The 22,848-nt window shown below is 41.5% G+C and overlaps 1 protein-coding gene across 13 annotated transcripts in view; it reads left to right on the top strand.

Annotated features, from left to right (window-relative positions):
• The first annotated feature begins 16,280 nt into the window (after positions 1–16,280).
• The window catches only part of ANKS1B (ankyrin repeat and sterile alpha motif domain containing 1B), a 414,109-nt gene continuing 407,541 nt past the window's right edge, over positions 16,281–22,848 (top strand). For 4 of the 13 annotated variants that reach the window (XM_054167860.1, XM_054167859.1, XM_054167858.1 and 1 more), the window contains exon 1: positions 16,283–16,684. In XM_054167860.1, the coding sequence (XP_054023835.1) occupies positions 16,551–16,684 (134 nt within the window). In that variant the 5' untranslated portion in view covers positions 16,283–16,550. Of the gene's footprint in view, positions 16,685–22,848 lie in introns of all 13 variants that reach the window. The other 9 variants (XM_054167864.1, XM_054167871.1, XM_054167862.1 and 6 more) reach the window with 6 other exon arrangements.

Genomic DNA, 22,848 nt, shown 5'->3' with positions numbered 1-22,848 from the left:
GTACAGCTGATACACTGTAGACATTCATACCTTTGAATTTTTCCTCTTTTCCCTCTCTCTGGGATGAGGATATAGCCCTGCAATAGGATCCAGCCCTTCGTGGAAGCCGAGCTTTGAGCCATTTTCCCTGCATGTCTGATTCCTGCACAACCCGTCAGACATGCCCAAGGATTTGGTCCAAGGTATTTAACTATGTAACATCAATGCTTCTGAAGGGCTTGGAGATCCTCCAGGGATTCATTAATTGTATATTGGCTTTTTTTTTTTTTTTTTGATAAAAAAAAGAAGAGTCATTTAATTACCCAATGAAACAGTCAGATTACATGAAATGTAATTACAGTTTAAATCATGGGTGAGTTGTACAAATGGAACAAGAATTTTCAGCTAAAATCTGGCACAGCTGCATAAATAAGAAAGCACCACAGTGTAAAATGGGGAATATAAGAGTGTGCTTCTAAACCATGTAGGAAACAACATCCAAACCCATACCTGCCTGTAAGAGATGGGGTTTTGCCAGGAGTGAAAGTGACTGAATAATTTAACTGGTGACCTTGAATCTGACAACTGCAAAAAAAAAATCTTTTAATTGCTACCATAATTGTTTCTGCTCCGTGGGATGTTGGAGGGAAGTTTTGTTGGTAGATGCACAGGCAAATCTCCAAAAGCATTTAGCATCCTGCGGTTCGACTTTGCATATTCAGGCTGTCAAACTAGTTTTAATTAAAATGGTCTTCATTAAAAACTTTTTTTGGAGGACACAGAATTTCCACTGCTGAAAATAGTTGTTGAAAGGGTGTAGCTTCTAGTGAAGAACGCTTGGGAAGAGCTGGTTCAGGCACTATTTTAAAAGCCTGCCTTGTGAAACCCTACTTGAAACTCCCTTTAATGCCCATGGAAATTTTTATCTTGCTGTTCTGAATAAGATGGGGGAAAAAAAATAAATACATACACACAGCTGTTTCTGAGAGAGAAACTGAAGGTTTCTGTTGCAAAAGGTGTTGAAGACAAGGCAGTATTGGACCCGAGTATTGTCATTTCATACAGCTATCATGGCGGATTCAGGGCAGTTCGCTCCTGATTTCATTCTGATTGGTACTGTTAAAGTCAGTAATTCTTACTGGGTTTATCCCTGCCAAGATCTAGTTAGGATTATTCTGAAGAAAGGAATGTATAGAGTGCTTAGTAGCATGTTGCTGGAATAATAGATTGAGAATTGTCTGATTTTTAAAAAGAAATAAAGAGCAATATCAAATGCCTGTACTTGTTACTGCACAAGCTGGTGCCTGCTGCTTCTGACCAAACCCAACCCCAGCCACAACCCAAACCAGCTCTTCTCAGTGCAGATGTTGAAATTCAGGCTATTGCTTTCCTGCACTTCATTGGAGCTGAAAACATTTGTCCTTCATGGCAGTTTTGCAGTGATGAGCATCACCACAGTAGCACAGTATAACAAAGGTTGGAAGAGACCCCAGGGATCATCGAGTCCAACCTGTCTCCACAGACCTCATGACTGGACCATGGCACCAAGTGCCACGTCCAATCTCCTCTTGAACACCTCCAGGGATGGTGACTCCACCACCTCCCTGGGCAGCACATTCCAATGACGAACGACTCGCTCAGTGAAGAACTTTCTCCTCACTTCGAGTCTAAACCTCCCCTGGTGCAGCTTGAGACTGTGTCCCCTTGTTCTGGGCCTGTTCAGAAGGGATGGGTGTACTTGGGTGCGATTACCAAGAGGGGTAGTCCTGTGCCACTCTGAAAATCTTGCTGTGGAAAAACAGTGCAGAGGGAAGCTTTTATCAGTTTATTAATGTTTGAAAGTACAAAGTTAAACTAAGCCTTAATAGGTTAGACTAAAAATAGCAGTTAAAGGCTTCAGTTAAATAAAAAGGCTTAATTCATTTTCAGAGCTCTGCTGGTGTTCATAACCTCCTTAAATCCTAGCTATGAAATGTGTTCCATCAGGAGAGCCTCTTGAATGAATCACCACTTTTATTCTGCAAAGAACTAAATGGAACAGAGTTGGGAGAACATCAGTGTGTACAGAAAGCTGCCTCCAGAAGCCTTGCAGGCAAACTCCTACCAAGTTCTACATCTTCTGTAAAAACTGGCCTGCAGACCAGCTTAAGACTCAGTCAGCTTGTTTGGAAATAACTGGTTTGATGTCTAATAAAGGTTTCAAATCAGTGCACCTTGAAGAGGCTCTGCCCTTTCCCAGGCTAGGTTGTTGGTCCTTCTGGTTTGCACTGTTCCAGTCCTCACAGTAACATTGTTGGTAAGAACCAATTTTAAATCATGTGGCCTGAAAGAATAATAAAAGGGAGCTTTGTAAAGAACATGGCTGTGCTATGATGGCCCTGCTCCAGCTTCATGACAGTCCCTGGATTAAACCCACCATGGCTGTTGGCACAGGGTACTGGCTGGGAGGGAACTGGTTTTCCCTGGGTGGTGTTGTGGTGGTAGTTTTTTTCCTGCCCAAGCCTTTCATTTCCTGGTCCTATTAACCATGTCTGCTTGTACACTGTCTCCCCTAGGAACTGACTTGGAGTCTTAAACTGGTATTATAATTGATTTCCAAAGGATAATTGCTAACTACAGAACACTTCCTAAGCCTGACATGATAATGGTTACCTTTACTCATAAAGAATTCATAATAAATGCAAGTGGAAGGTGATAATAAAGGTAAAGACTTTATCAAGGATCTGTAATTAGAAGAGTACAAACTGTGCAAATGGATTGGAGAAGGAAACTCCTTGCAGTGACCAGATTCAGATAAGTAATGATGGAGACAATGGCTTCTATGTAAAAAAGTGTTTTCCTAATGGGCTAGATCTTAAAACATTCATCACAAAATGCTTGAAGTAGATTTTCAGCTCACTGTTGCTCCCTGCAAATTGTAGAGAGTACTTCAGATTCTGATTCAGCTGTTGATACAAATCAGTCTTTTTATCTGTTGTAGGAACAGAAAATGACCTTGCTAATATGTTAAGTAGCAATGAAGTTGTGGGTACTTGCTGTGAAATCCACTAATTCATCCCTCTCAGTAGGGAAATGAGTTTTTTGACAGCCACACAACCTTTTTCTTTTTGTCTCTCTATTTTTTAACCTTCAAATCCATGCTACTTCACTTTTGCTGACTATCTTTTGAATAGCAGCCCCATTTCCTCTGCCTCAGTGAAGATACTTGTCACTGTGAACCTAGCAGCAGGCTTTGTAGTGCTGAAGCACATCTCCAATGTATTGAGGCAAACAGGTGGCTTTGAATGGTGCAGGCAGTCTGCACTAAGCTGCTCTTCACGTAGTTTTGTGGTGGTGTAGCTCCTGGTCTTGTATTGCTGATTAACAACATGGAATCTGAAGGCACAAGCAGCACAGAGATCACCTTATGCAGTATATAGGGTCATGCTAGGGATAGTGGTCTTGTGCTGGAGGAACAAAGTTCTGATTCTCAATGAAATGAAGAAGTATAAACCTTAGGATTAGTAAATGGAAGCTGTGTAATTACAGTTTTACAGAGTTTTAATATTCATTGATTCATAGAATGGTTTGGGTTGGAAGGGACCTTAAAGGCCAGCTAGTTACACAGCTAGTTACACACACCCCCCACCATGGCATGGGCAGGGACATCTTCCACTAGACCAGGCTGTTCAAGGTCCTGTCCAGCCTGGCCTTGAATGCCTGCAGGGAGGGGGCATTCATGACCTCCACAGGTAACCTGCTCCAGTGTCTCATCACCCTCACTGTACAGCATTTCTTTCTAATATCCAGTCTATGTCTAAGCCTCTGCCAATTTCAATCCATTCCCTATCATTCTATTGAAGTCCTTGCAAAAAGTCCCTCCCCAGCTTTCTTGTATGTCCTCTTCAGGTCCTGGAAGAGGCTGCCATAAGGTCACCCTGGAGCCTTTTCTTCTCCAGGCTGAAAAGCCCCAGCTCTCAGCCTGTCCCCACAGGGAGGGTGCTTCAGCCCTCTGATTGTGTGTCCCACCAGCAGTTTCGGAGATGACACTAAGCTGAGTGGTGCTGTTGATATGCCAGAGGAGGGACCTGGATGAGCTGGAGAGGTGGGCCAAGGTGACCCTCATGAGGTTCAACAAGTGCAATCACCTGGGTCAGAACAATCCTCACTACCAATACAGGCTGGGGGATGAGGTGATAGAAAGCAGCCCTGCAGAAAAGGATTTGGGATTTCTGATGGATCTGCTTGTCTGCAAACCTCAACACACCATTACACTATCACAGTGTCATTCTATTGTTAACCATTAACTGCTGAAGGTTTTGAGCAATGAGATTTATCATATTGAAGTCTATGCTGGGTAGTGTTTTACTAACAAGAAAACCAACACTCAAACAGTTCTCAGAACTATGAATTTTTCAGTCATTTGCCTTTTAAACACGAATAAAAGATGGTGAGCAGCGCTCTCCTCACCTGGCCACCGCTAGATGGCAGTCCAAGAAGTCACTTGTGGCTTCATTTCTTGGTGGGTACCAACCACTCTCTCTGGTTTCTTGACTCGTCAACAGTCTCATCAAACTAGAAAACGTCAGGGCACAACTTGGAGGTATTTATAAACTCTTGAAATCTCCTAAGCTGACTTCAAATCAGGCTTTTACAATTTGTAATTTAGATAGCTGATCTGCCATGGCATATTCATTTCAACTTTTCAAGTAAACCATATGAACCACCTGGCTGTTGTTCCAAGAAAGACTTTCTTCCCCCTCGTAAGTTTACATACATTCTAAACGATTTTTGTATGTATTTTCCTTTTTGTAGTAGAATGTGTATCATGTGGGCTTTTTTCCCCTTCACCATTACCTGTGAAATAAAAAGGTTAGGGAAGTTTTCTTGTTTTCTTAGCACAGAATCATAGAATGGTTTGGGTTGGAAGGGACCTCCAGGGGTCGTAAAATAAGCGGGGACGTCCTCCACTAGATCAGGTTGCTCAGAGCCTTGTATCACTGCATGGGTAAACAACTCCATCTTGCTATCACCAATTTATTTGTTAAATTTCCTTGCTAACTAGAAAAAAAAACCACCCAACCCTGATTTTGTTATAGTGATTTTTAATCAGAGAAGCACATCTAGAAGTTTCCTGTTTCTTTGGGAGTAACCAAATGTATCTTTTACAAATGCTCACTTAACCCACCTTCACCAGATGGGCCTCCACCAGGATAGCTTCTATTAACACTATCATGTGTGGTAAGTGATCTGGAGTCACTGCTTTTTATATCCTCTTTGGTTATTCAAAAACTTAGAGGCTGAATGACTAAGCAGAGAGAAAAGCAATCTATATAAAATTTACTGTAGGAATGAGACCACTTTATTTTTGTCCAGCAGAGAAAACAGCATAGAAAGCAGATTTCTTTTCATTCCTCTGGAACCTTCATGTGGTTTTGTTTCTTCTGCTTAATGTTAGTTTTTATTTCTTACAAGAGACTGAAAGGATAGGCATGAGGGAGAGTTTTTTTTAAGTGTCCTGCAATGCCACATAGTAGACAATTTGGCAATGAACTGGACACCAGCACAATCACAGCCACTGATGTGAACTGAATTTGGTGTAGCAAGGAGGCTTCTCTGGTCAGACTAAGCAGGATGAGTCCTGAAAAATAATTTGCATCTAAAATGTATGATTCAGTATTTCAGTAATATTCACCAAAAAAAAAAACCCAACCCCAACAATCTATTTGCACACTTCCTGAGTACTTGAAAATATTTATACAACAGCTTTCTTTAAAATCACAAACATAGATATCATCTCCAGCATTTCATTTCCTGTCCAGGAGTAATAGAAATTCATTGGTAAAGTCTTTAAAGCAGCATCACAACTATTTGCTTTAACTAGTTCCCCAATCCTTCCAAATCACTAGCAGCTGAGGTCTTGTAACTCCCATGGGAAACTGCCAGTTAAGTTTCCAACTTGTACTCATCTGAAGATACATCTGAGGGTGGTCATGACCTGAGTGGTGAGGTTCTTAAACCTTCCTCTGGAATTATCAGAGTAACTTCCAGCTTATGCAACAGCAAAGTATTCGAAGTTATAAGGCTAAGCAGATTAAAAAAGACTCTTTGAAATGGGACTTGAGAAAACATTTCAACAGGCAAAGGCAACACAGAGTTAATGTCTTTTGCCTTTTTCCATTATGCAAAACACATCCCTTATTTAGCTACTGTAAGTCACTGCTGTCAGGCAAGAGGAAGAAGGGAGAGTATTTGAAATGAGCGTAGGGAAAACAATACACTAGAACAAATTCTGGGCCCCTTGTTCAAGAAAACCTGTTCCTGCCTGGCTGAATAGCTGTCATCCTTAAATGTCATTGTGGCTGCCTTTAAAATCTACAGCTGCTGGAGTCAAAAGGAAGATTTTTACCTAGCAGTAATTAGTGATTCATAGGCAGGAACAGAATTACTTATTTATTTATTTTTTCTCCTTCCCCATCTGGTGACAGGAGCTTGTACAGAGAAACAGTATACTGGATGGAAGTAGCTGGCTACTAACTGGCAAGGGCCTTCCAGTAACTGAAGGGGCCTACAAGAAAGCTGGGGAGGGAATTTTTCCAAGAGCTTGTAGTGATAAGACGACAGGGAATGGATTGAAGCTTGAGGAGAGCAGGTTTAGACTGGAGATTAGAATGAAATTCTTTACAGTGAGAGTGGTGAGACACTGGAACAGGTTGCCCAGGGAGGTCATGGGTTCCCCCTCCCTGGAGGTGTTTGACACCAGGTTGGATGAGGCCTTGAGCGATCTGGTCTAGTGAGAGGTGTCCCAGCCCATGGCAGGGGGATTGGAACTAGATGATCTTAAAGGTCCCCTCCAACCCAAACCATTCTATGAAACACTGCAATTAGAGTATCACTACCACAGTCCCCCAATTCCTGACGTCCCTTCAGTGTCCCTTCACCTTAAGGACGCTTGAAAAATTCTCATGCCAATCAGGAGAACCTACATAAACTGAGATTTATGAACGACAGGAGACTTCACTAGATCAGACACTGTGAGATCTCACCCATAATACCATTCCTCAGATCCATCAGAGTTGGGTCTGATTCTTGGGCCAGAAGAATCTTGAGATGTTGTAAGCATCAGGTATGTGTTTCCTACAGCCATCCTAGCAAGGTAATTTTCCCTGTCAGAAATGCAGAGTTATTGGAGAAGAGATGGAAGTAGAAAAAGAGATATTAGGATCATTACTTTTATGAAAGGAAGTTTAAAAGTCATGGAAAGAGAGAAATACACAAGAAATGACATGCTGAATATTAAATCAGGTGATATGAGCATTTAGATACCACAGACATGTATACACAATGTACATTAGATTAGGAACATTACCAAAGGTACCAAAAGATTCAAAATGTGGAGCTGGAAAAGATGGTTTGATATAAAACCAATCCTACTTAAACCAAAGAAAACTGACTTGGCTTCTACAGCAAATCTGAACTGCTTCCTTGCCATAATGGTGGTGCTGTGGAGAACTCCCACATCATAAAAAAGTAGTAGGCTAATGCAGGGCAGAGTCTTCACTGGGGCATCACTCAGAGAAGCAATGGTTTGATGAAATACTAACATCACAATGAAACTGTGCAGTCCCTTATTTTGCCTCTGCAATTTTAAACATGGTTTATGGTATCCACCATAAAAAGGAATGATGGGATTAAGTAGTAGCCTCACAGAAGCTCACTGATTTGCTACTACAAAGCCTTTTTCAAGAAACTACAGTGCTTGGCTGGTTCAGAGCTGTGAAAGGAGAACTGAATGTAAGAAAAAAATTTGATCACAGCAGCTATCAGATTTATGTGACTTAAGAATCTTCCTACTTGAATTATTCATCCTACTTTAGTTATTCACTCTGTTTTAATAGTGTTTCATACACTCTTCTTACGCTGTCTCTCTCTATTGAAGCGGGATCTTTTTAGCTCTGATTTGTGGTATACTTAATTATTTGATTAAAAATTACTTTGCATTAATTATTGCATATTTTTCTAGGATGATGCCAGCCTATTTGCATATCCTTAGCAGAGCATGTCTCTCTACTTGCTATCCTCTTAAGAGCCTATAGAAATAGAACATCTATCACAACTAGCCGGTTTTCTTCCCGTGGAGAAGAATCCAAAGGACAACTCCTAAATGTGTTTAGCTGAATCAGCTCCAGTTAGAAGAGCGTCATGGATATGCTGGCATTCCTGCAATCCTCTCTGCTGCCTTTGCTACCGAGGCACTGTTGTGTTCTTTGAACATTTACTTCACATGTTGTTGTTTTTTTTCCCCCTGTATATATCTGTCTCTGAGCTCTCAGTTTTAATTTAGCTACTGAATTAAAATTAGTAGAGCTTTTTTGCCTGGGGTTGATAGTCACCCTCACTTCAGCTAATGAGTGGAAATCAAATGAATTGGCTGGTTTAGCCACAGACTTGTCCAATTATAGGTTTTGACCAAAATCTTTTGTATTGTCCAAAGGCTGAAAATGAGAGCGTCGCCACATTAGCAAACAAATTACTCATGCTAATATTTTCCTCTGGTAATCCAGTTACACAAGAGATAAAGGAGATTTAGACATTCACTACATGAGCACATCCTCTCATGCAAAAAGCAGCAACTTTCTTCCCTAGGCAGTACAGGACTAGCTTTCAAATTTTAATAAACACTCTAGAATGTTGTTTTCTGGGGCTTGGAGAAGTAATTAAGAATAAAGAACCTTTTTACTGTTGGACTGAGTAAAGTATGTTGGGGGCCCTAATCTTGTGCTGGGAGCAAAGTATCAGCTTCACTAAGTCACTCTCTTAGTATTAATTGTTCCTTCTGGCAGATAGCAGAAATACTCTTAATATCAGGATCAGTGTGTGGTTCTGTCTGTACTATACACACACATAGCAAGCAATATTCTGTTTAAATTTACATATGAATGCTACATTAAACTCCACTCTTACACAAGGCAGTATCCTATGTCAAGACAGATTAGCAAGATGATGAGCAAAGCTTGCATACCTCTAGCAGTCTCCATGCTAAAAGGGTGATTTATCAGAATAAGGGAACACACAACCAAGCATAACAGAAAGCTCTGCTATGCCAGTGTTGAGTTAAAATGTTAAAAGAATGGAATACATGGATGTGTTTTCAGCTTGTGCCCTGACAATTTCATTATGTTTCCCTAGTTCTTGTTCAGGAAAAAATAATGGATAATGGGGGGTTATTTACCTTTTCCATACCACTTACAATTTTATGTGCTTCTATTCTATCTCCCTAAGGTTATCAATGTTTTGAAGCTGAAGTGGCCTACTTTATTCAGGCTATATCAAGGCTGTACCTCACATCTGTTAATAGCTCATTCTCCTTTACTGTATCATTAAAATATCTTCAATAACTTGAGATGATAGAGATGTAGCAGCAGTTCTGGAGTCCTAAAAGGGGAAACCAAAATCTCCCTTCCCTCCCTACTTTTGTCACTGCTTAATTCTACCTCCTCTTTGCTACCTGCTGGAACAATGTCATGATGTACTCTTTCATACTTCGTTCAAGCTATTTTGAAACCTGTTGTTTGGGTAGCAAGCTTTCTTATTTCACTTCGTATTCTCTTCAGAGACTGGACAGTGCAAGTCCTAGGAGTGACCTCTACACAGCTGTCCTGACAACCTCTCACCATTATGGAAACTGGCCAGACATTCTTTTCACTTTCCCTCCTATAAGCAATAGCCCATTCACAAAGGAATCATCCCTCAGTTTAGTTTCTTTAAAAGTATTCAGTAAGGACCTTGTCAAAAGCTTTCTGGAAAGCTAAATACAATCTATTGATTGAATTGCCATTTTCCATATGCTCTTTGACTTCTTCAAAGAACATTGAGATACATGAGACATGACTTGCTTCTCCAAAAGCTGTACTGAATATTCACTGTTGTGTGAAGCCAGATGTCTGCCACTTTGCCAGGCAAGGAAATCAGACTCAGAAGTTCTCCAAATCCCACTTCAAGCCTCTTTAAAGTTATTAGCATCACATTTGCTACCTCCCACTCATCTACTACCCAGGCTAATTACAACAGCAGCTTGCACCTCACCGTCTTCATTCCATGAATGTTAGATCCAAGGCTCCTTTTGACTCTGGGGGATTTAATCTGGTCCAGGCAAGCTGGGTTTATTTATTGTTTCAGATCCTTTTCACATGGGACTGTGACTTGAGTTAACCTCTTGGACTTGACCTGCAAAGAAAGGTCCTGGTAGGTGAACTGTCAATCACTTTTTCTCAACACAAATAGTGATGTTCATGCAAAAAGAACTGTCCAGACTCAAGAGTTCAGCGTCAAGTTAGCTAGCTGCATCATTTGTGTGAAGAACAACTATCAAAATGAGAAATTGCAAAGACTGAGAAACTGCAGCTAGGAAGACAATCAGTGGAAGCTTGTTCTTCATTGTATATTTGACAGCACAGTACCCATTTGTTTTTTGAGGGAAAAGACAGTCCATTTGGTTCCATGCTAATTCCAAGTGCAACATTAATCATACATTTCTCTATTTGTGTCTTTTGCCAACCGAATGTCTTGCTGTCATTTCTAGCTGTATCAATCTCTTACTGTCACAACCTGGTGTCCCAAGCCAACCCTGGGCAGTGGGGAAGGTCATGCTGAGATTTAAAATATAATCTCTCCAAGGAGAGGTGTGCACCATTGGCAGAATACCTCTAGCTATGCTCTTGCCTTGGAGTGCACCAGTTCCCCTGTGGAGCCATTCCTCTGTGCCACTCTTCAAAAGCCAAGGATAACATTTGTGCACCATGTTAACAGCTGTCTCTATTTTCAGTTGCAGTCCCTCATCACTCACATGTTTCAGCTGAGATTTCTCTGTGATATTTCTTTCAGGCAGTCAAAATCTGCTGTGTAGGCAATGTCATACACATCTTAGGGAGATGACAGGAAGGGGAAAATATTTTAAAGTCCAAAAGAAGTTGCAGTGTATCAAAGGTAGAGACAAGCTGGGTTTATTCCAAGGAGCTGTGCATTGAGCAGTACAGGCAAAGCTTTAATACTGGCTTGTATCTGTTCAGCACACACTGGATCAGGGCAGCTAATCAGCATGCTGCTCTTGCCAACTTGTATTCACATTTCATTCTGCATTTCTCTCTAATGCATGAAAAATAATCTTAGGCATATTTTGATAGCAAACTGATGTAAACCTACGGCAGAGCAGAAGGATTGGATGAATAATTATACTGCTAATCCCACCTGCTGTCACACAAGAAATACATGTAAAGAAATGTATAGATATAGCAGTTAAAGTTAGCATCTGCCATCAGAGCCACATTGCAAGTGCACTGGAAATGACACGGCAGACAGATTTGACTCACTGTCAGTACCCTCCCGTCACTGCTGCCTGCAGGCTAAGTGCAGACACAACCTGCAGCCTGCGTGGACTTGAGATTCTGAAGCAGTAGAACACTAGACCCTTCTGGGGAATGCAGCATGCCTCCCATCCCTCGTTCCCATGACTCTGTAGGGAGTGCCTGGGTAATAGAACAACAGTTTAATTTGTTGTTCTTCAGAGTGCTTGGAGCCCCATGAGAATGATATAGAGGGGTTAGTCAGTGCAAATGCTGAGACAGAACCTCCCTGCTATGCAACACCACTACAGGTCCATGTCCTTGCATGTTCTTTTCCATTACAAATGTACACCATGACATGCCTGAGAGCAAGTAAGCTTTTACAGAAGATATAATGTAGTCAGCATTGTGTAACTGTAGATAGGATTATTGTGAATATGTCATTGGCTTTTTCCTTACATGATACTTCAGCTTCTATTTAATTTGGCATTCAGGCACTCTTTTCAAACCATAGCACTCTTGGTGCTTTTATATTCTTCATGAGTTAGGCTTAGTACCTTCAGTTTCTATCATTTTCTTATATGATGGAGGAGGATGCAAGTCCTTTTGCATATTTCAATGGCAAGAGCCAACCTAAACAGCGTTTGAGCATTATGGTGTGTCCTAGTTATCTAAACTGAAGACCTGCCCACTGTGTCCATGTACCTTCTGAGTCTATCACAGAGGAAAGGCTTCAGAGGAAGGCTGATTCACATCTGGTTTTCACCCTGATAGGGAACCAGAACACAATAGATGTTATTCCCTAGTCTCAGGAGCTCAGATGTGCTCCTGGGACCCTCCACTTTGGACCTAGCCTCTGAGCCTGATGTTCAGAAACCTCCTACATGAGCAGTGCAAACACAAAGCCAGTCATGGTTGTTTGAAGTTCACTGTGTCTTTTTAACATTATGTACACACTATAAAGAGCAAATGACATGATCAAGCCTAAAAAGCTCTTGCCACCAAGCGTGTGAGAAACAGCACTTTCTTCTGGGCACTTTGCAGCCTTTGTCCCTGACTCAACATAGCTGTGTAAAAATGAGAATAATTAGGCCTACTTAATGCTAATTTATTTTTTTACTGCCAAATCAATCTCATGGTTCATTACAGCATTTTGAGTGCTCTCTCAGAATATCCCTCAGAATTTTTAACAGGGATCTCAGACCTTTCTCATATTTTTCCATGAGGGAATCGATAATAGACAGTCCTGAAGTAGGATGTCAATGTGTTTGCTATTTTACACAACTATTTTTAATATCACAGACTTGGGTGGGTTTTTTTCAACACTTATAACTCACTTTTCCATATCATTTCCTGCTTCAAAATACAGAGGGTAAAGTCACAGAATGACAGAAAGTATCCATTTAATTTGCCTTTAAATATGGGAGGCTGCAGGTGGAGGGAAGTGAAGAAGCTGTTACCCTGAAATGAGAATGAAGCCAAGTGCTAGCTGCATTCTAAAAACATTAAGGAAAGCCCCTGCTTATTGCAGTCAGTCCCAGCCCTTTCAAATGACAAACCAGTTAAAGAGTTTTTAGGTAGGCTAAGTACTTTCTCTGGTATTTTACAAAATGGAAGAAAACAGAAGGTAAGGCATATGTTGTGTTAAGAGAAATTTTGAGATTGAAAGTGTGATGCCACTTAGACACTGACAGCTGCAGTGGTCATAACTTAAAATGTCTTTGCAAATACAAAAATCATAGAATCAAAATTCTGCTGTGCTAGGGAAAAAGCACACATTTTGAAAGAGCTCTTAGCTCTTTCTCATCTGTTGCAAATTATAAACCTATGCTTCTATTTCCTATGTCTAGTTAACATATTTATCATATATATACATACACTATATATATATATATATATATATATATATATATATATGTAACACTCCACACTGTTGTCCTGGTATTAACAGGAAGAAAGAGTGCAGATATTTAAAACCACAAAGGAGTCCACCCAGTCTAATAGGTTTCACAATTTACAATCAACTCAGTCTTGGTATGTTGTTGGGTTTTTTGTATTAGTTTTGCTTGGGGTTTTGTTTGTTTGAATACAGTCCACCATCAGTTTCACTTCTGGAAACAGACTAACCCATGTTCTGACTTCTTTGCTTCAGTAGCCCCATGTCTAACCCTTCCACGAAGCAGTGCTGCTTAAATTCCTTTTTTACTTTTCAAGATGACAGAACAACTGTTAGTGCTCTGTCTGCTGACAAAAGCAAGCCCTGTGTTTGGTGTTCACAGTTTCATTGGGTACTACATTGATGAGTTTACTGGGGTATGTTTAAAACCTCACTACATTCATAAAAATCTTCCTGAACTTGCTGGCTACTCCATGCATCTGCTCCATTGATACCTCTATCCCAATTCTCCACGCTGCTCTTCAACAGCTTTTCGGATGATCTTTCCAATTAGAGCAGAGTCTTGAGGTTTTATTTTCCCAAGAAGAATTATGTAACATTTATACTGAGTCATATTTGCCATCTGCTGATCCAACCACATAAACAATAAAAGTTCTTTAAAACCTGAGTTTTCCTTCCTATCTGCTTCCATTCTAATTTTTCACAAATGCACAGGTTTATGCACATACCCCTGCCTGATGATTAGCTCTTCATGGAACATGGGCACCGCTTCAGAGGCTCTCAGCAAACTTGAAGAAATCGAATCATGCAGAGGATTCAAGAGAAGGCATCTGTGGGGCAATGCACATGATCAAACTCAAGGTAAAAATAAAGGGAAATTATGACTGCCTTAAAAGAGGACAGCAAGAAGCTTTAGAACACAGGGGTATCCATAGTTTATGGCTAAGTTCTTTGGAAGCAGTGTGGATGTGGCTGGTAACAAGACACATAACTTTGTACTCCAGCATTAAATTACTGTTTTCCACTGTGACTAAGGGCTTGAGCTGTGCTTCCTAATTCATGTTATTATACATTTCTCTATTTAAGCTCCAACGAAACGCTGGTGATCACAGAATCACACTCTTTCAATCAGAAAGGCCATCGTTACAGAAGTTTCTCCACCCATTATGTCACTGCTCAATTCCATGTCCTGTTGACAACACTGGAGAAGACAATTTCACACTTCCTGAAAATGCCAAAATATGTAAATTATGTTTTCTAGCTAAGAAAAAAAAATAATATTGTTTTGTTGCTGTGGACAACAACAGGTTTTCATAACAACATTTTGTTTCCTTTGCAAGAAAAAAAATCTGATCCTAGGGAAAGAAAAAAACCCAACCCAACAACTATTTATTTTGAAGGCATGAAAATGAGTTGGTTTTGTTTTTTTTTAAAGCTAAACAATGTTAATTAAATAATAGCTAATAAAAAATATGAAAACATCTGTGAAACTGTTTCTGACAGGGATTAAACTCAATCGTTTGTGAAATCAACAAGCATCTTTCCACTCACTTGAATGCACCATAGGTTTGGAGTAATTAACACTCTCTCTGGAAGCATAACATTAAAATCCTGCCCACCACAATGTTATTTTTTGCCTTTGCCGTGGTTTACATCTTGTGAGCACAGTGAACCACTGATCTCCACGGGGGAACGGGAAGAGGTCTTCTCCTAATTGCCTGCTATACCTAGGGTTCTACTTACACAAAATGCTAAACTCAAGACAGGAATACGAAGCTGTAATTTGGCTTTTCACATATGCAGAGTTTCAAAGGGTGCATTAAACATGGGTGCACCTATGAGTCGGCCAGCACTGAGTATTTTCCACATAACTTATAAAAAACCAGAAAGCCCTAAGTAATGGTTAATTTTGGTGCATGGAAAAGTCGCACGATTGAAAAGGTTACATGTTTGAAACCCTTAACAGAACCCAGTATCAGAAGGGATGACGGGTTCAGACACCCGATACAGTGTTACACGTGTCATCCTTTGACACGTTAAAGCCGCGATCCTGGCGTTTGATGGGTGGGAGCAGTCCCGTCTGCCTGACAGGCCGAGCCAGCAACTCAGTTTTGCTCCCGACCTCAGCGGGGCCCGGATTCTCCTTTTTGCCTACACCGGTTAGCGAAGCAGGCTCCTATCTGCGCCGGAGCGCCCTGCCACGTCCCCGGATGGGCTTCAAGCCTCGGTGCGGGGAATCTCCTTACCTACACATGCTCGAGGACACGGTTCCCTCAACCCCACCCCAACCGCACCTGCGGCTAATTCGCCTCAGAAGGCGCCCACCTCCAACCCGTCCTCCCCTCCTGGAGCCCCCCTCCCGCTGCGGACCACGGAGCCTCGCCTGCTGCCGCACCCCGGGCCGCGCGAGGCCACCTCAGCGGCAGGAGGACACCCCCCTCATCCTCCCCTTCGTCTCGCCCTCTGCCTCCTTCGCCCCGGCACGCATCTCCCTCCTTTCCCCTTCCGCAGCGCGAGGAGGCGCCACCTCCCCGGCGCTGCCCCAGAGCACCTGCGGCGGCCGGCCCTACGGGCGCGGCAGCCTCCGAGCGCTCCCGCTAGCAGAGCCTAGGACGATGCACCTGGCGGGGCGGGCGGGCAGGCGCCGCTCCCTGGGCGTGCGCGCACGAGCATCCCCAGCCCACCCCAACGGCCAGCGCGCGGCACCGCAGTAGAGCTCCAGGCGCCGCCGCTGCCAAGGGGCGGGAAGGGCGGGGCGGGGCGAGGCGGGGCTGTGCGGGCCGGCGGGCGGAGGCGGGGAGCCCTCGGCGGCGGTGAAGGGCTGGGGCAGGCGGAGGGGGGCACCGGGCCCGGGTAGCCACTGAGCGCGCGCCAGCCGCGTCTCCCCAGCAACGGGCCTGTCAAGTCAGGGCTGTGCCTCCTCCCTCCGTCCCTCCCTTCTTCCGTCCGTCAGTAAGGGTCGTTATCCCCCTCATCCCAGCCGGCCACGGGCATGGGGGCTTAGGCTGCCCGCTCGCCCACCGCAGCGCTTCGCGTCCCGTCCTCCGGGCCGGGGCTCAGGGTGTATGCATGGAAGGTGGGGGGGAGGCTCTTTATTGGCCTCGTCCTCCCCCCCGCCTTTCTCTTCCACACTCCACCCAGAAATGATCCAGTGAAACTAGGAGGAGGTGAATCTCCTCCTCCCTCCTGCTGCTGCTCCTGCTGGTCTGGAAGGGACTGCAGGAATCTCTGCTCTGCTCTGAGGCAGGGTCTAAGGAGCGGAGACCGTTCTGTGGAGAGGGGGCCGCTGTGGCCCGGGGTGTAGCTCTCCGAGTGCGCGGCGGGGTGCCTGGGGGGCTGCTTGGTTCCTTACCATGGGGAAGGACCAGGAACTGCTGGAAGCTGCTCGCACTGGGAATGTGGCTCTGGTGGAGAAACTCCTCTCTGGGAGGAAAGGAGGGATCCTGGGCAGTGGATCTGGAGCTATTCCCTTATCCAGCTTATTGAGGTAGGGACATCGTTCCCCATCAGATGCTGGGGATATTAACCTCTTCTTCCCTATCATCATCATCATCGCCCCTCTCATCTTCATTTCCATCCCTGCATCCTGCATAGTAACAATAAATGGTTCACTCTCTCGCCAAGTACAAGTGTGCCTGTGTTTAAAGTCACAGGCAGGCATTTTATTAATGTAGTGGCACTGAATGTCTTGCCTTCAATGCGTCAGTAAGATACATGTTCATTCTGTTCCTAGATGTGGTGCAGAACTTAGGGTTTTATTGCTGCACTAATATGCACAATATGCTAATTATTCACCCTTTGATATTTCACCTTCAAATTACTACTTTCAATCCCAGGTGGAAGCTTTAATCACAGGCAAGGCACTGTATTGTGGAATTCTGTGTAAAAAGCCATAGCTTCACCCCATACCCTCACCTATAGTAGCTACCCTCACTTGCAGAAGAAATTAAGCATGGCATAGTAATGAGCCTACAAAACAAAGGGATTTTTTTTCCTTTGGGTTTTTATTTTTTATTTTTTAGTGTGAGATCATCAAGGCAGAGAAGGTGTAAAACTTAGGGAGCAGGCTAGAAAAGAGCATCAATACTTTTCCAGGTACCTGGATTTAGTGGAGTGAAATTGGGTTACTGGCCATGTTGGGTGAAAGGATTTAACTTTAGTCATTAGTTGTATCTCGGGCAATCTACAGCGTGGCTTTGATGTTAAATTTCATCATGTTCTTAAGTAAGAGCATTATCATGAGCATTTATGATATTTGACACTATTCAAGCCAGGAGATCTGCAGCACAGGGTTCAGTGCTAGTGTCCAGTACCACAGTAGGCATAGCAAAAGAAGAGTGAACTGAAACACTGTTGACCTAGAATGTGAATTAACTGGGGGTTTGGTTTTTTTTTTCTTGGTTGGTTTTGTTTGTTGGAATATTTTGTGTGTGTGTATTTGTTTGTTTATGGGGTTTTGTTTTATTTTGTGTGCTTGAGTGTTTTTGTTTTTCTGGAAGGGAAGAAAAGGCCTAGAGAAATGGGAATATCCTAAATGAAAATAAATTTGGGATCTTACTGCCAGTGCCTCCTTGGCAATATACTTATTATTTCAGTGTTCTCTCTCAGAGAAAATTTAGTGCAACTGTCCACATTATGCCTGTTTAAATTCTGTTATAAAGTCTTGTTACTTTAGGGCTGCTTTCGGTGCTGTGAACAGCAGTTCAGATACTTGTGGTTCACCAAAGTTCTTTGATGCCCCAGCTGAATTAGTTATTGCACTGTTTAGTTAGTGGCTCATTGACCAAAGTGAAAACACACTGTGCTATCAGCGCTGTACTTGAACAGGCTGCATGGCAAGGTGTGTACCAGATAATTGGTTGAAGTCTGAGGCTTCTTAGAATGTGATGCTCATTTTTTGTAAGCACAGAATTAAGTTCATTTCAGTACAGTGACTGGCCATTTATGATCCAGTTCCACCACATGGCTTGTGTAGTGACTTTCTTCAGGGCTAGTGCCTGTGCTGTGTTCTCACACTATTACTTACGTATTGTATACCCCAAGTTGTGTTGATCCAGAGGGATTGTGTTTGGTTGTGGTTTTCTTTTGTTATTGAACATCAGTGTTTTACTTTGTGTATACAGAACACAGTAACCATGTGATTTGTATATACAGATGGGTCATGAAAGCCATTGTTTGTTAAACAGAAGAGCTTGAGATTAGAAACTCAACTACAGTTGGGTTTGGTTGGTTGTTTTTTTGTTTGTTTGGTTGTTCTCTTCCCCCTACCCCCTCTCTTTTTTTCTGGAAGTGCACTTTAGCTTAAAGGAAAGTAAAGCAAACTAAACTATGTACTGCCTTGTTTATGGTATTTCTTATGTTAGAAAGAACATCTGTGACTTCTATAAATACAACTTCAAAAATTGAAAGTACAAATGTAGCTTACAGCTGCTAAATTATTTCTGATTTTAAAGGAGTCATTTGAATATATTAAAATAAATAAATCCATGGTGGCTTGATGCATAAACACTCACAATCTCACACACTATTGAACACCATGTGTTTTAGAGGGAATCTTAGTAATTTCTTTGACTTCACCAGGAGTGCTCAAAGTAGAAGCTGCTGTGCATTATAGAAAGTGTTTTCAAGGCAAAAAAAAAATTCTATGTACTAGGTACCTTTTATTTTTTTTTTAAGGTTGCATGATCTAACTGATGCCAGGAATTATGGCTTAAGTCCAGAGTGACATGCAAGATTAAGGTTGGAGTCATCTTGGTCCAGAACACATGGAAACAAACAAAAAAAAAAGATGTTGAAACCCAGTCATCTTGGTGCTGTTTAGGAAGTCAGCACTTGCTGAAAATAGCAAAGCTGTAGAAGAGCCATAATTGTGCAGTATAAACATTTGAATTTGAGATTGGTTGGGATGATCTGAAGAATTTTTCTCAATAGAAAATCATTTGATTTAGCTTTCTAGTGGAGCTTTACCAGTCTGGTTATTTGTTTGCTGTTTTTTTTTTTTTAATACACCTTATTAGACTGCAAACTGCTTTTGAAAGTTATAATGAAGTAAAAGCAATAGAAAAAGAAATACAGGCATGCAAGTTTCATCTTTGTATATAATCTTTTGGACAGTCCTTGGCAGTAAATTCTGGTGTTTCACTGATTGTGGTATATTGCTCAATTCCTAAAAAAAAAAGTGTCCCAGAGCTGTACCTGGCCTGTTCTGGTGAGAAAAGTCTGTGTCCCTGTTTCTTTTTCCTTTTGGCAACACTCTCCCTTGCATTAGGTTGGAAAAATCCAAGTGTTTCAGCAGAAAGTGGACTAATATTATGCCTGATATGTTGGCCTAAGTAGCAGCACACTTCAGATTTCTTCTAAGTGCTGGAGACAACTTTGTTTATGTGGCTGAACCTTCCATGGCTTGGTGCCTTTTCTGGTGGAAATTGATTTGCACTAATTATGTACCTTGTGAATGAAATTTAATATTCATGAATTGACAAATGCACATTGATTGTTATCTGAACCGGGGAACAAACTATCTGAGCTCTGATCTATTTGCATTTTTATCACATTTCCCCCGCCCCCTGACTCTTAGTGAATTTTATGGCACTTTGGGGAAAAATAGGACAAGGCTTTGTATGGTTGTTTTATAGCTGAACCTATTCATTGATGTCAATTGCAGAGTAAATTATCTGCTTTTTAAAGGGCTGACTTCTAAGTCATTATATTAAACGATGACAACAGTTCAGGCAAACACCACCATTCTGGAAGGCTGTTTAAGCACACAGATAAATATATGAATGAATGTGTGGATTCAATAGGTAATATACTGTGAGGATTTAAACACATGCTTAAAGCAGAGTATGTGTGAAGTGCATTAAAATCCTATATGTTTAATGAAAAGGTCATAAACACCCAGATACTATGTAAGACCTCACGCCCAAATTGATTCATCTAAAGCAATGAGGACATATCAGTGATGTTTGACTGTGACTACCATATAACTAGCTTCAGTTCAAGAGAAGCTTCGAAAGGCTCTGGGTTAGTGTGTGGCTCCCTGCCTGTCTCCATAATTTGCTCTGGAGTATAAAGGTGAATATACTGAGGGTGAATTCCTCAGATGCCAAAGTGAGCATAAGACGTTGCAACATATTAGAGCAAGTATAATCCTTGGTAAACACCTGGCATAGAGTACATTAGTTACTTAAACACAGATATTTTGTGGCATTTTAGATGCCTGTGAGTTTCTGGGGTTCCAGCACAGGCTAATGGACTTTAACAAAGACCCATGTTCCATGTAGATACATCCAAGTTCTAGGTGAGATATAGTAGGATGTCTAAAGCTGTGTTACACCTGTGTGCAGGCTACAGTCTCCAACCCAAAACATTAGTGCAGGACTAGGGATCTGCTCTTTTCCTATGAAACAAGGATATTTTGAAACCCCTCAGAAAATGTTCAGAGTTGAGAAGATCGAAGTGTAAGGCAGCTTTATTTTCTCTGCTCCTTCTGGAATTCTACTTCTCAGATTTGTCATGTATTAGTATGTTAACTATTAGTATATTAACCTTTTCTTAGGTGTGCAACAGATTGCAAAGAGAATTTTCACAGATTTTAAAATTATTTAACTGGCTTCTATTTTAATCAAATATAAGCACCAAAACTGGAGAGTGAAATCCCTCAGTCCTTCTAAAAGAATGTATTGTTTAATTCTTTAACACATAAAAAGGGTAAAGTGTTTTTCAAACAATCCCAGTATTTTTAATGTACTTAATTTGATGATCTGTATATGCATAACTTGGTGGGTTTTTTTATTGACCATCATATATTTCATGACTGGGTAGAGGCAGGCTTAATTTCTGTCAAAGTGTTTCAGGACAAAATAACTTTGAAGGTTTTCATGTAGCTCAGAGACCTCATATAATTTTGCTACATGCACCCATGTACGTGCCTTTTTTTTTTCCCCTACTAATATATTACAGCCTGAAGAAAAATTGATAATTCTTGATGAAATGCTAATTTGTAGTCTTTTTACACTTTACACTTTACAAAGAGCTATGAATGTTTGACAGGACTGTGGGATAGAATATGGATTCATGTGAACTGGCACAGGGTAGTAGGGAAGGGTGAGCTGGCCCCTTCTTGCTCTTTGTTGGCCATTACACAGCATGGGGGGGTGGAGCGGCCTTCAAGGAGCTGGTTTTTTCCCCTTCTACACTTGGCAGACTGTGGCAGAGAATGACTCCGTTCTTTGCTTATCCATGCTTAGCACAGCTATGCTGTGTACAGGCCTGGCCCAAGATATTTCTCCTCTAAAGTATAAGAAACCCAGCAAGCAGATTGTCAGTCTGCGAGTTGCAATCTGTTTCCTCATCTGTTTCTCAGAGCAGTGTCTTGCTCGCAGCATAGCCACAGTTTGGCCTCAGTGCACACTGAGAACCACACAAGTCTAGTTCTGTCCTTATGCAGAGCCTTGTGGTTCACACAGCTTCTTGTGCAAAATCAAATCACACTTAGAGATAGCTTGCAGGGCAAAAAGTATTTTAAATGTTTAAACACTTAATGAAGCTTTGGTTAAGAGTTTTTTAAGTTGTCATGGCTTTTTAGTTTGAATAACAAATGGATCACCTTATCAATAAAAATGAGGGCACTAGTTCTGTTTTTCATTCAAAATACTGTTGTTTAAAGTAGGAGAAACTTTGTTGTGTTGATTCCTGTTATAAGAGGCTTGCAGTTGCAGGGGTCTGGGCTCATGTGCTTCTGAGGTGACTTCTGTGTTAGAAGGTACTTATTTCAGACCAGCAGCATGCAGAATGAAGTGGCAAGTATTTGTTACATTTAGCTCACAGGGGCATCAAATTAGTCTATGCTAATTTCTAATTTTACACAGAATCACAGAATGCCACGTTGAAAGGGACCCCAGGGATCATCTGGTCCAACCTTTCTAGGTAGCAAATAATATAAGAATAAATAATTTTAGTTATGCTACTTTTAATTAACATATAGAGATTTTTGCACTGGTGTCCCAAGCAGAGAGCAGCATTCCCAGATTTCCCCAGTGACCACTTTTATCACCTTAGACTAGGAAACTCAGGTCTTTTGGAAGCATGTATAATTCTCTTCCTTTTGTCTTTCAATAAGAAATGCAATTTAATAATTATTGCAACATTTAGTTTATGCTGTTTGGTATTAAAGGTAGTTGATTGCTGTCTTGATTCTGTATATTTGCCCTTTCAGATGTATGAACTTCAAAAACTTAACCTTCATGTTGTTATTTTCTTAGACTTATTTTTACTCTCATTGCTTATAAATGCTTTCATTCAACAATTAGACAAAATTTTGTCCATGGATTTCCTTAGAGTTCTTTGCAAGCTTGGATCATTTTTAATATGTAAAGGCAGCAATATGTGCAGTATCCAGGACATCTTGCAGAAATTACGTTGTGAAAGGCATGGAAGTTGACAAAGTTTGTGTAAACAAATCTTCCCAAGGGAGCTCATTGTGGTCCTGGATTCACAGCTCTACAGTTAATCTCTACAGATAAACTTCTCACTCCTCCTTACTCCAGATCTTGTTTTCTAAGTACTGTTTGAGTGTACATTCTCTTAACTTTCTAAACTGTTAGGCCAAATGTAACAAATTACAAGCAAGAATTGTCTGCCTCAATATAA

The sequence above is a fragment of the Dryobates pubescens genome, chromosome 15 (genome assembly GCF_014839835.1).
Source record: "Dryobates pubescens isolate bDryPub1 chromosome 15, bDryPub1.pri, whole genome shotgun sequence".
NCBI lineage: Eukaryota > Metazoa > Chordata > Aves > Piciformes > Picidae > Dryobates > Dryobates pubescens.
Note: the sequence above shows the minus strand (reverse complement) of the source record. Positions and strands in the feature narration are given on the sequence as shown.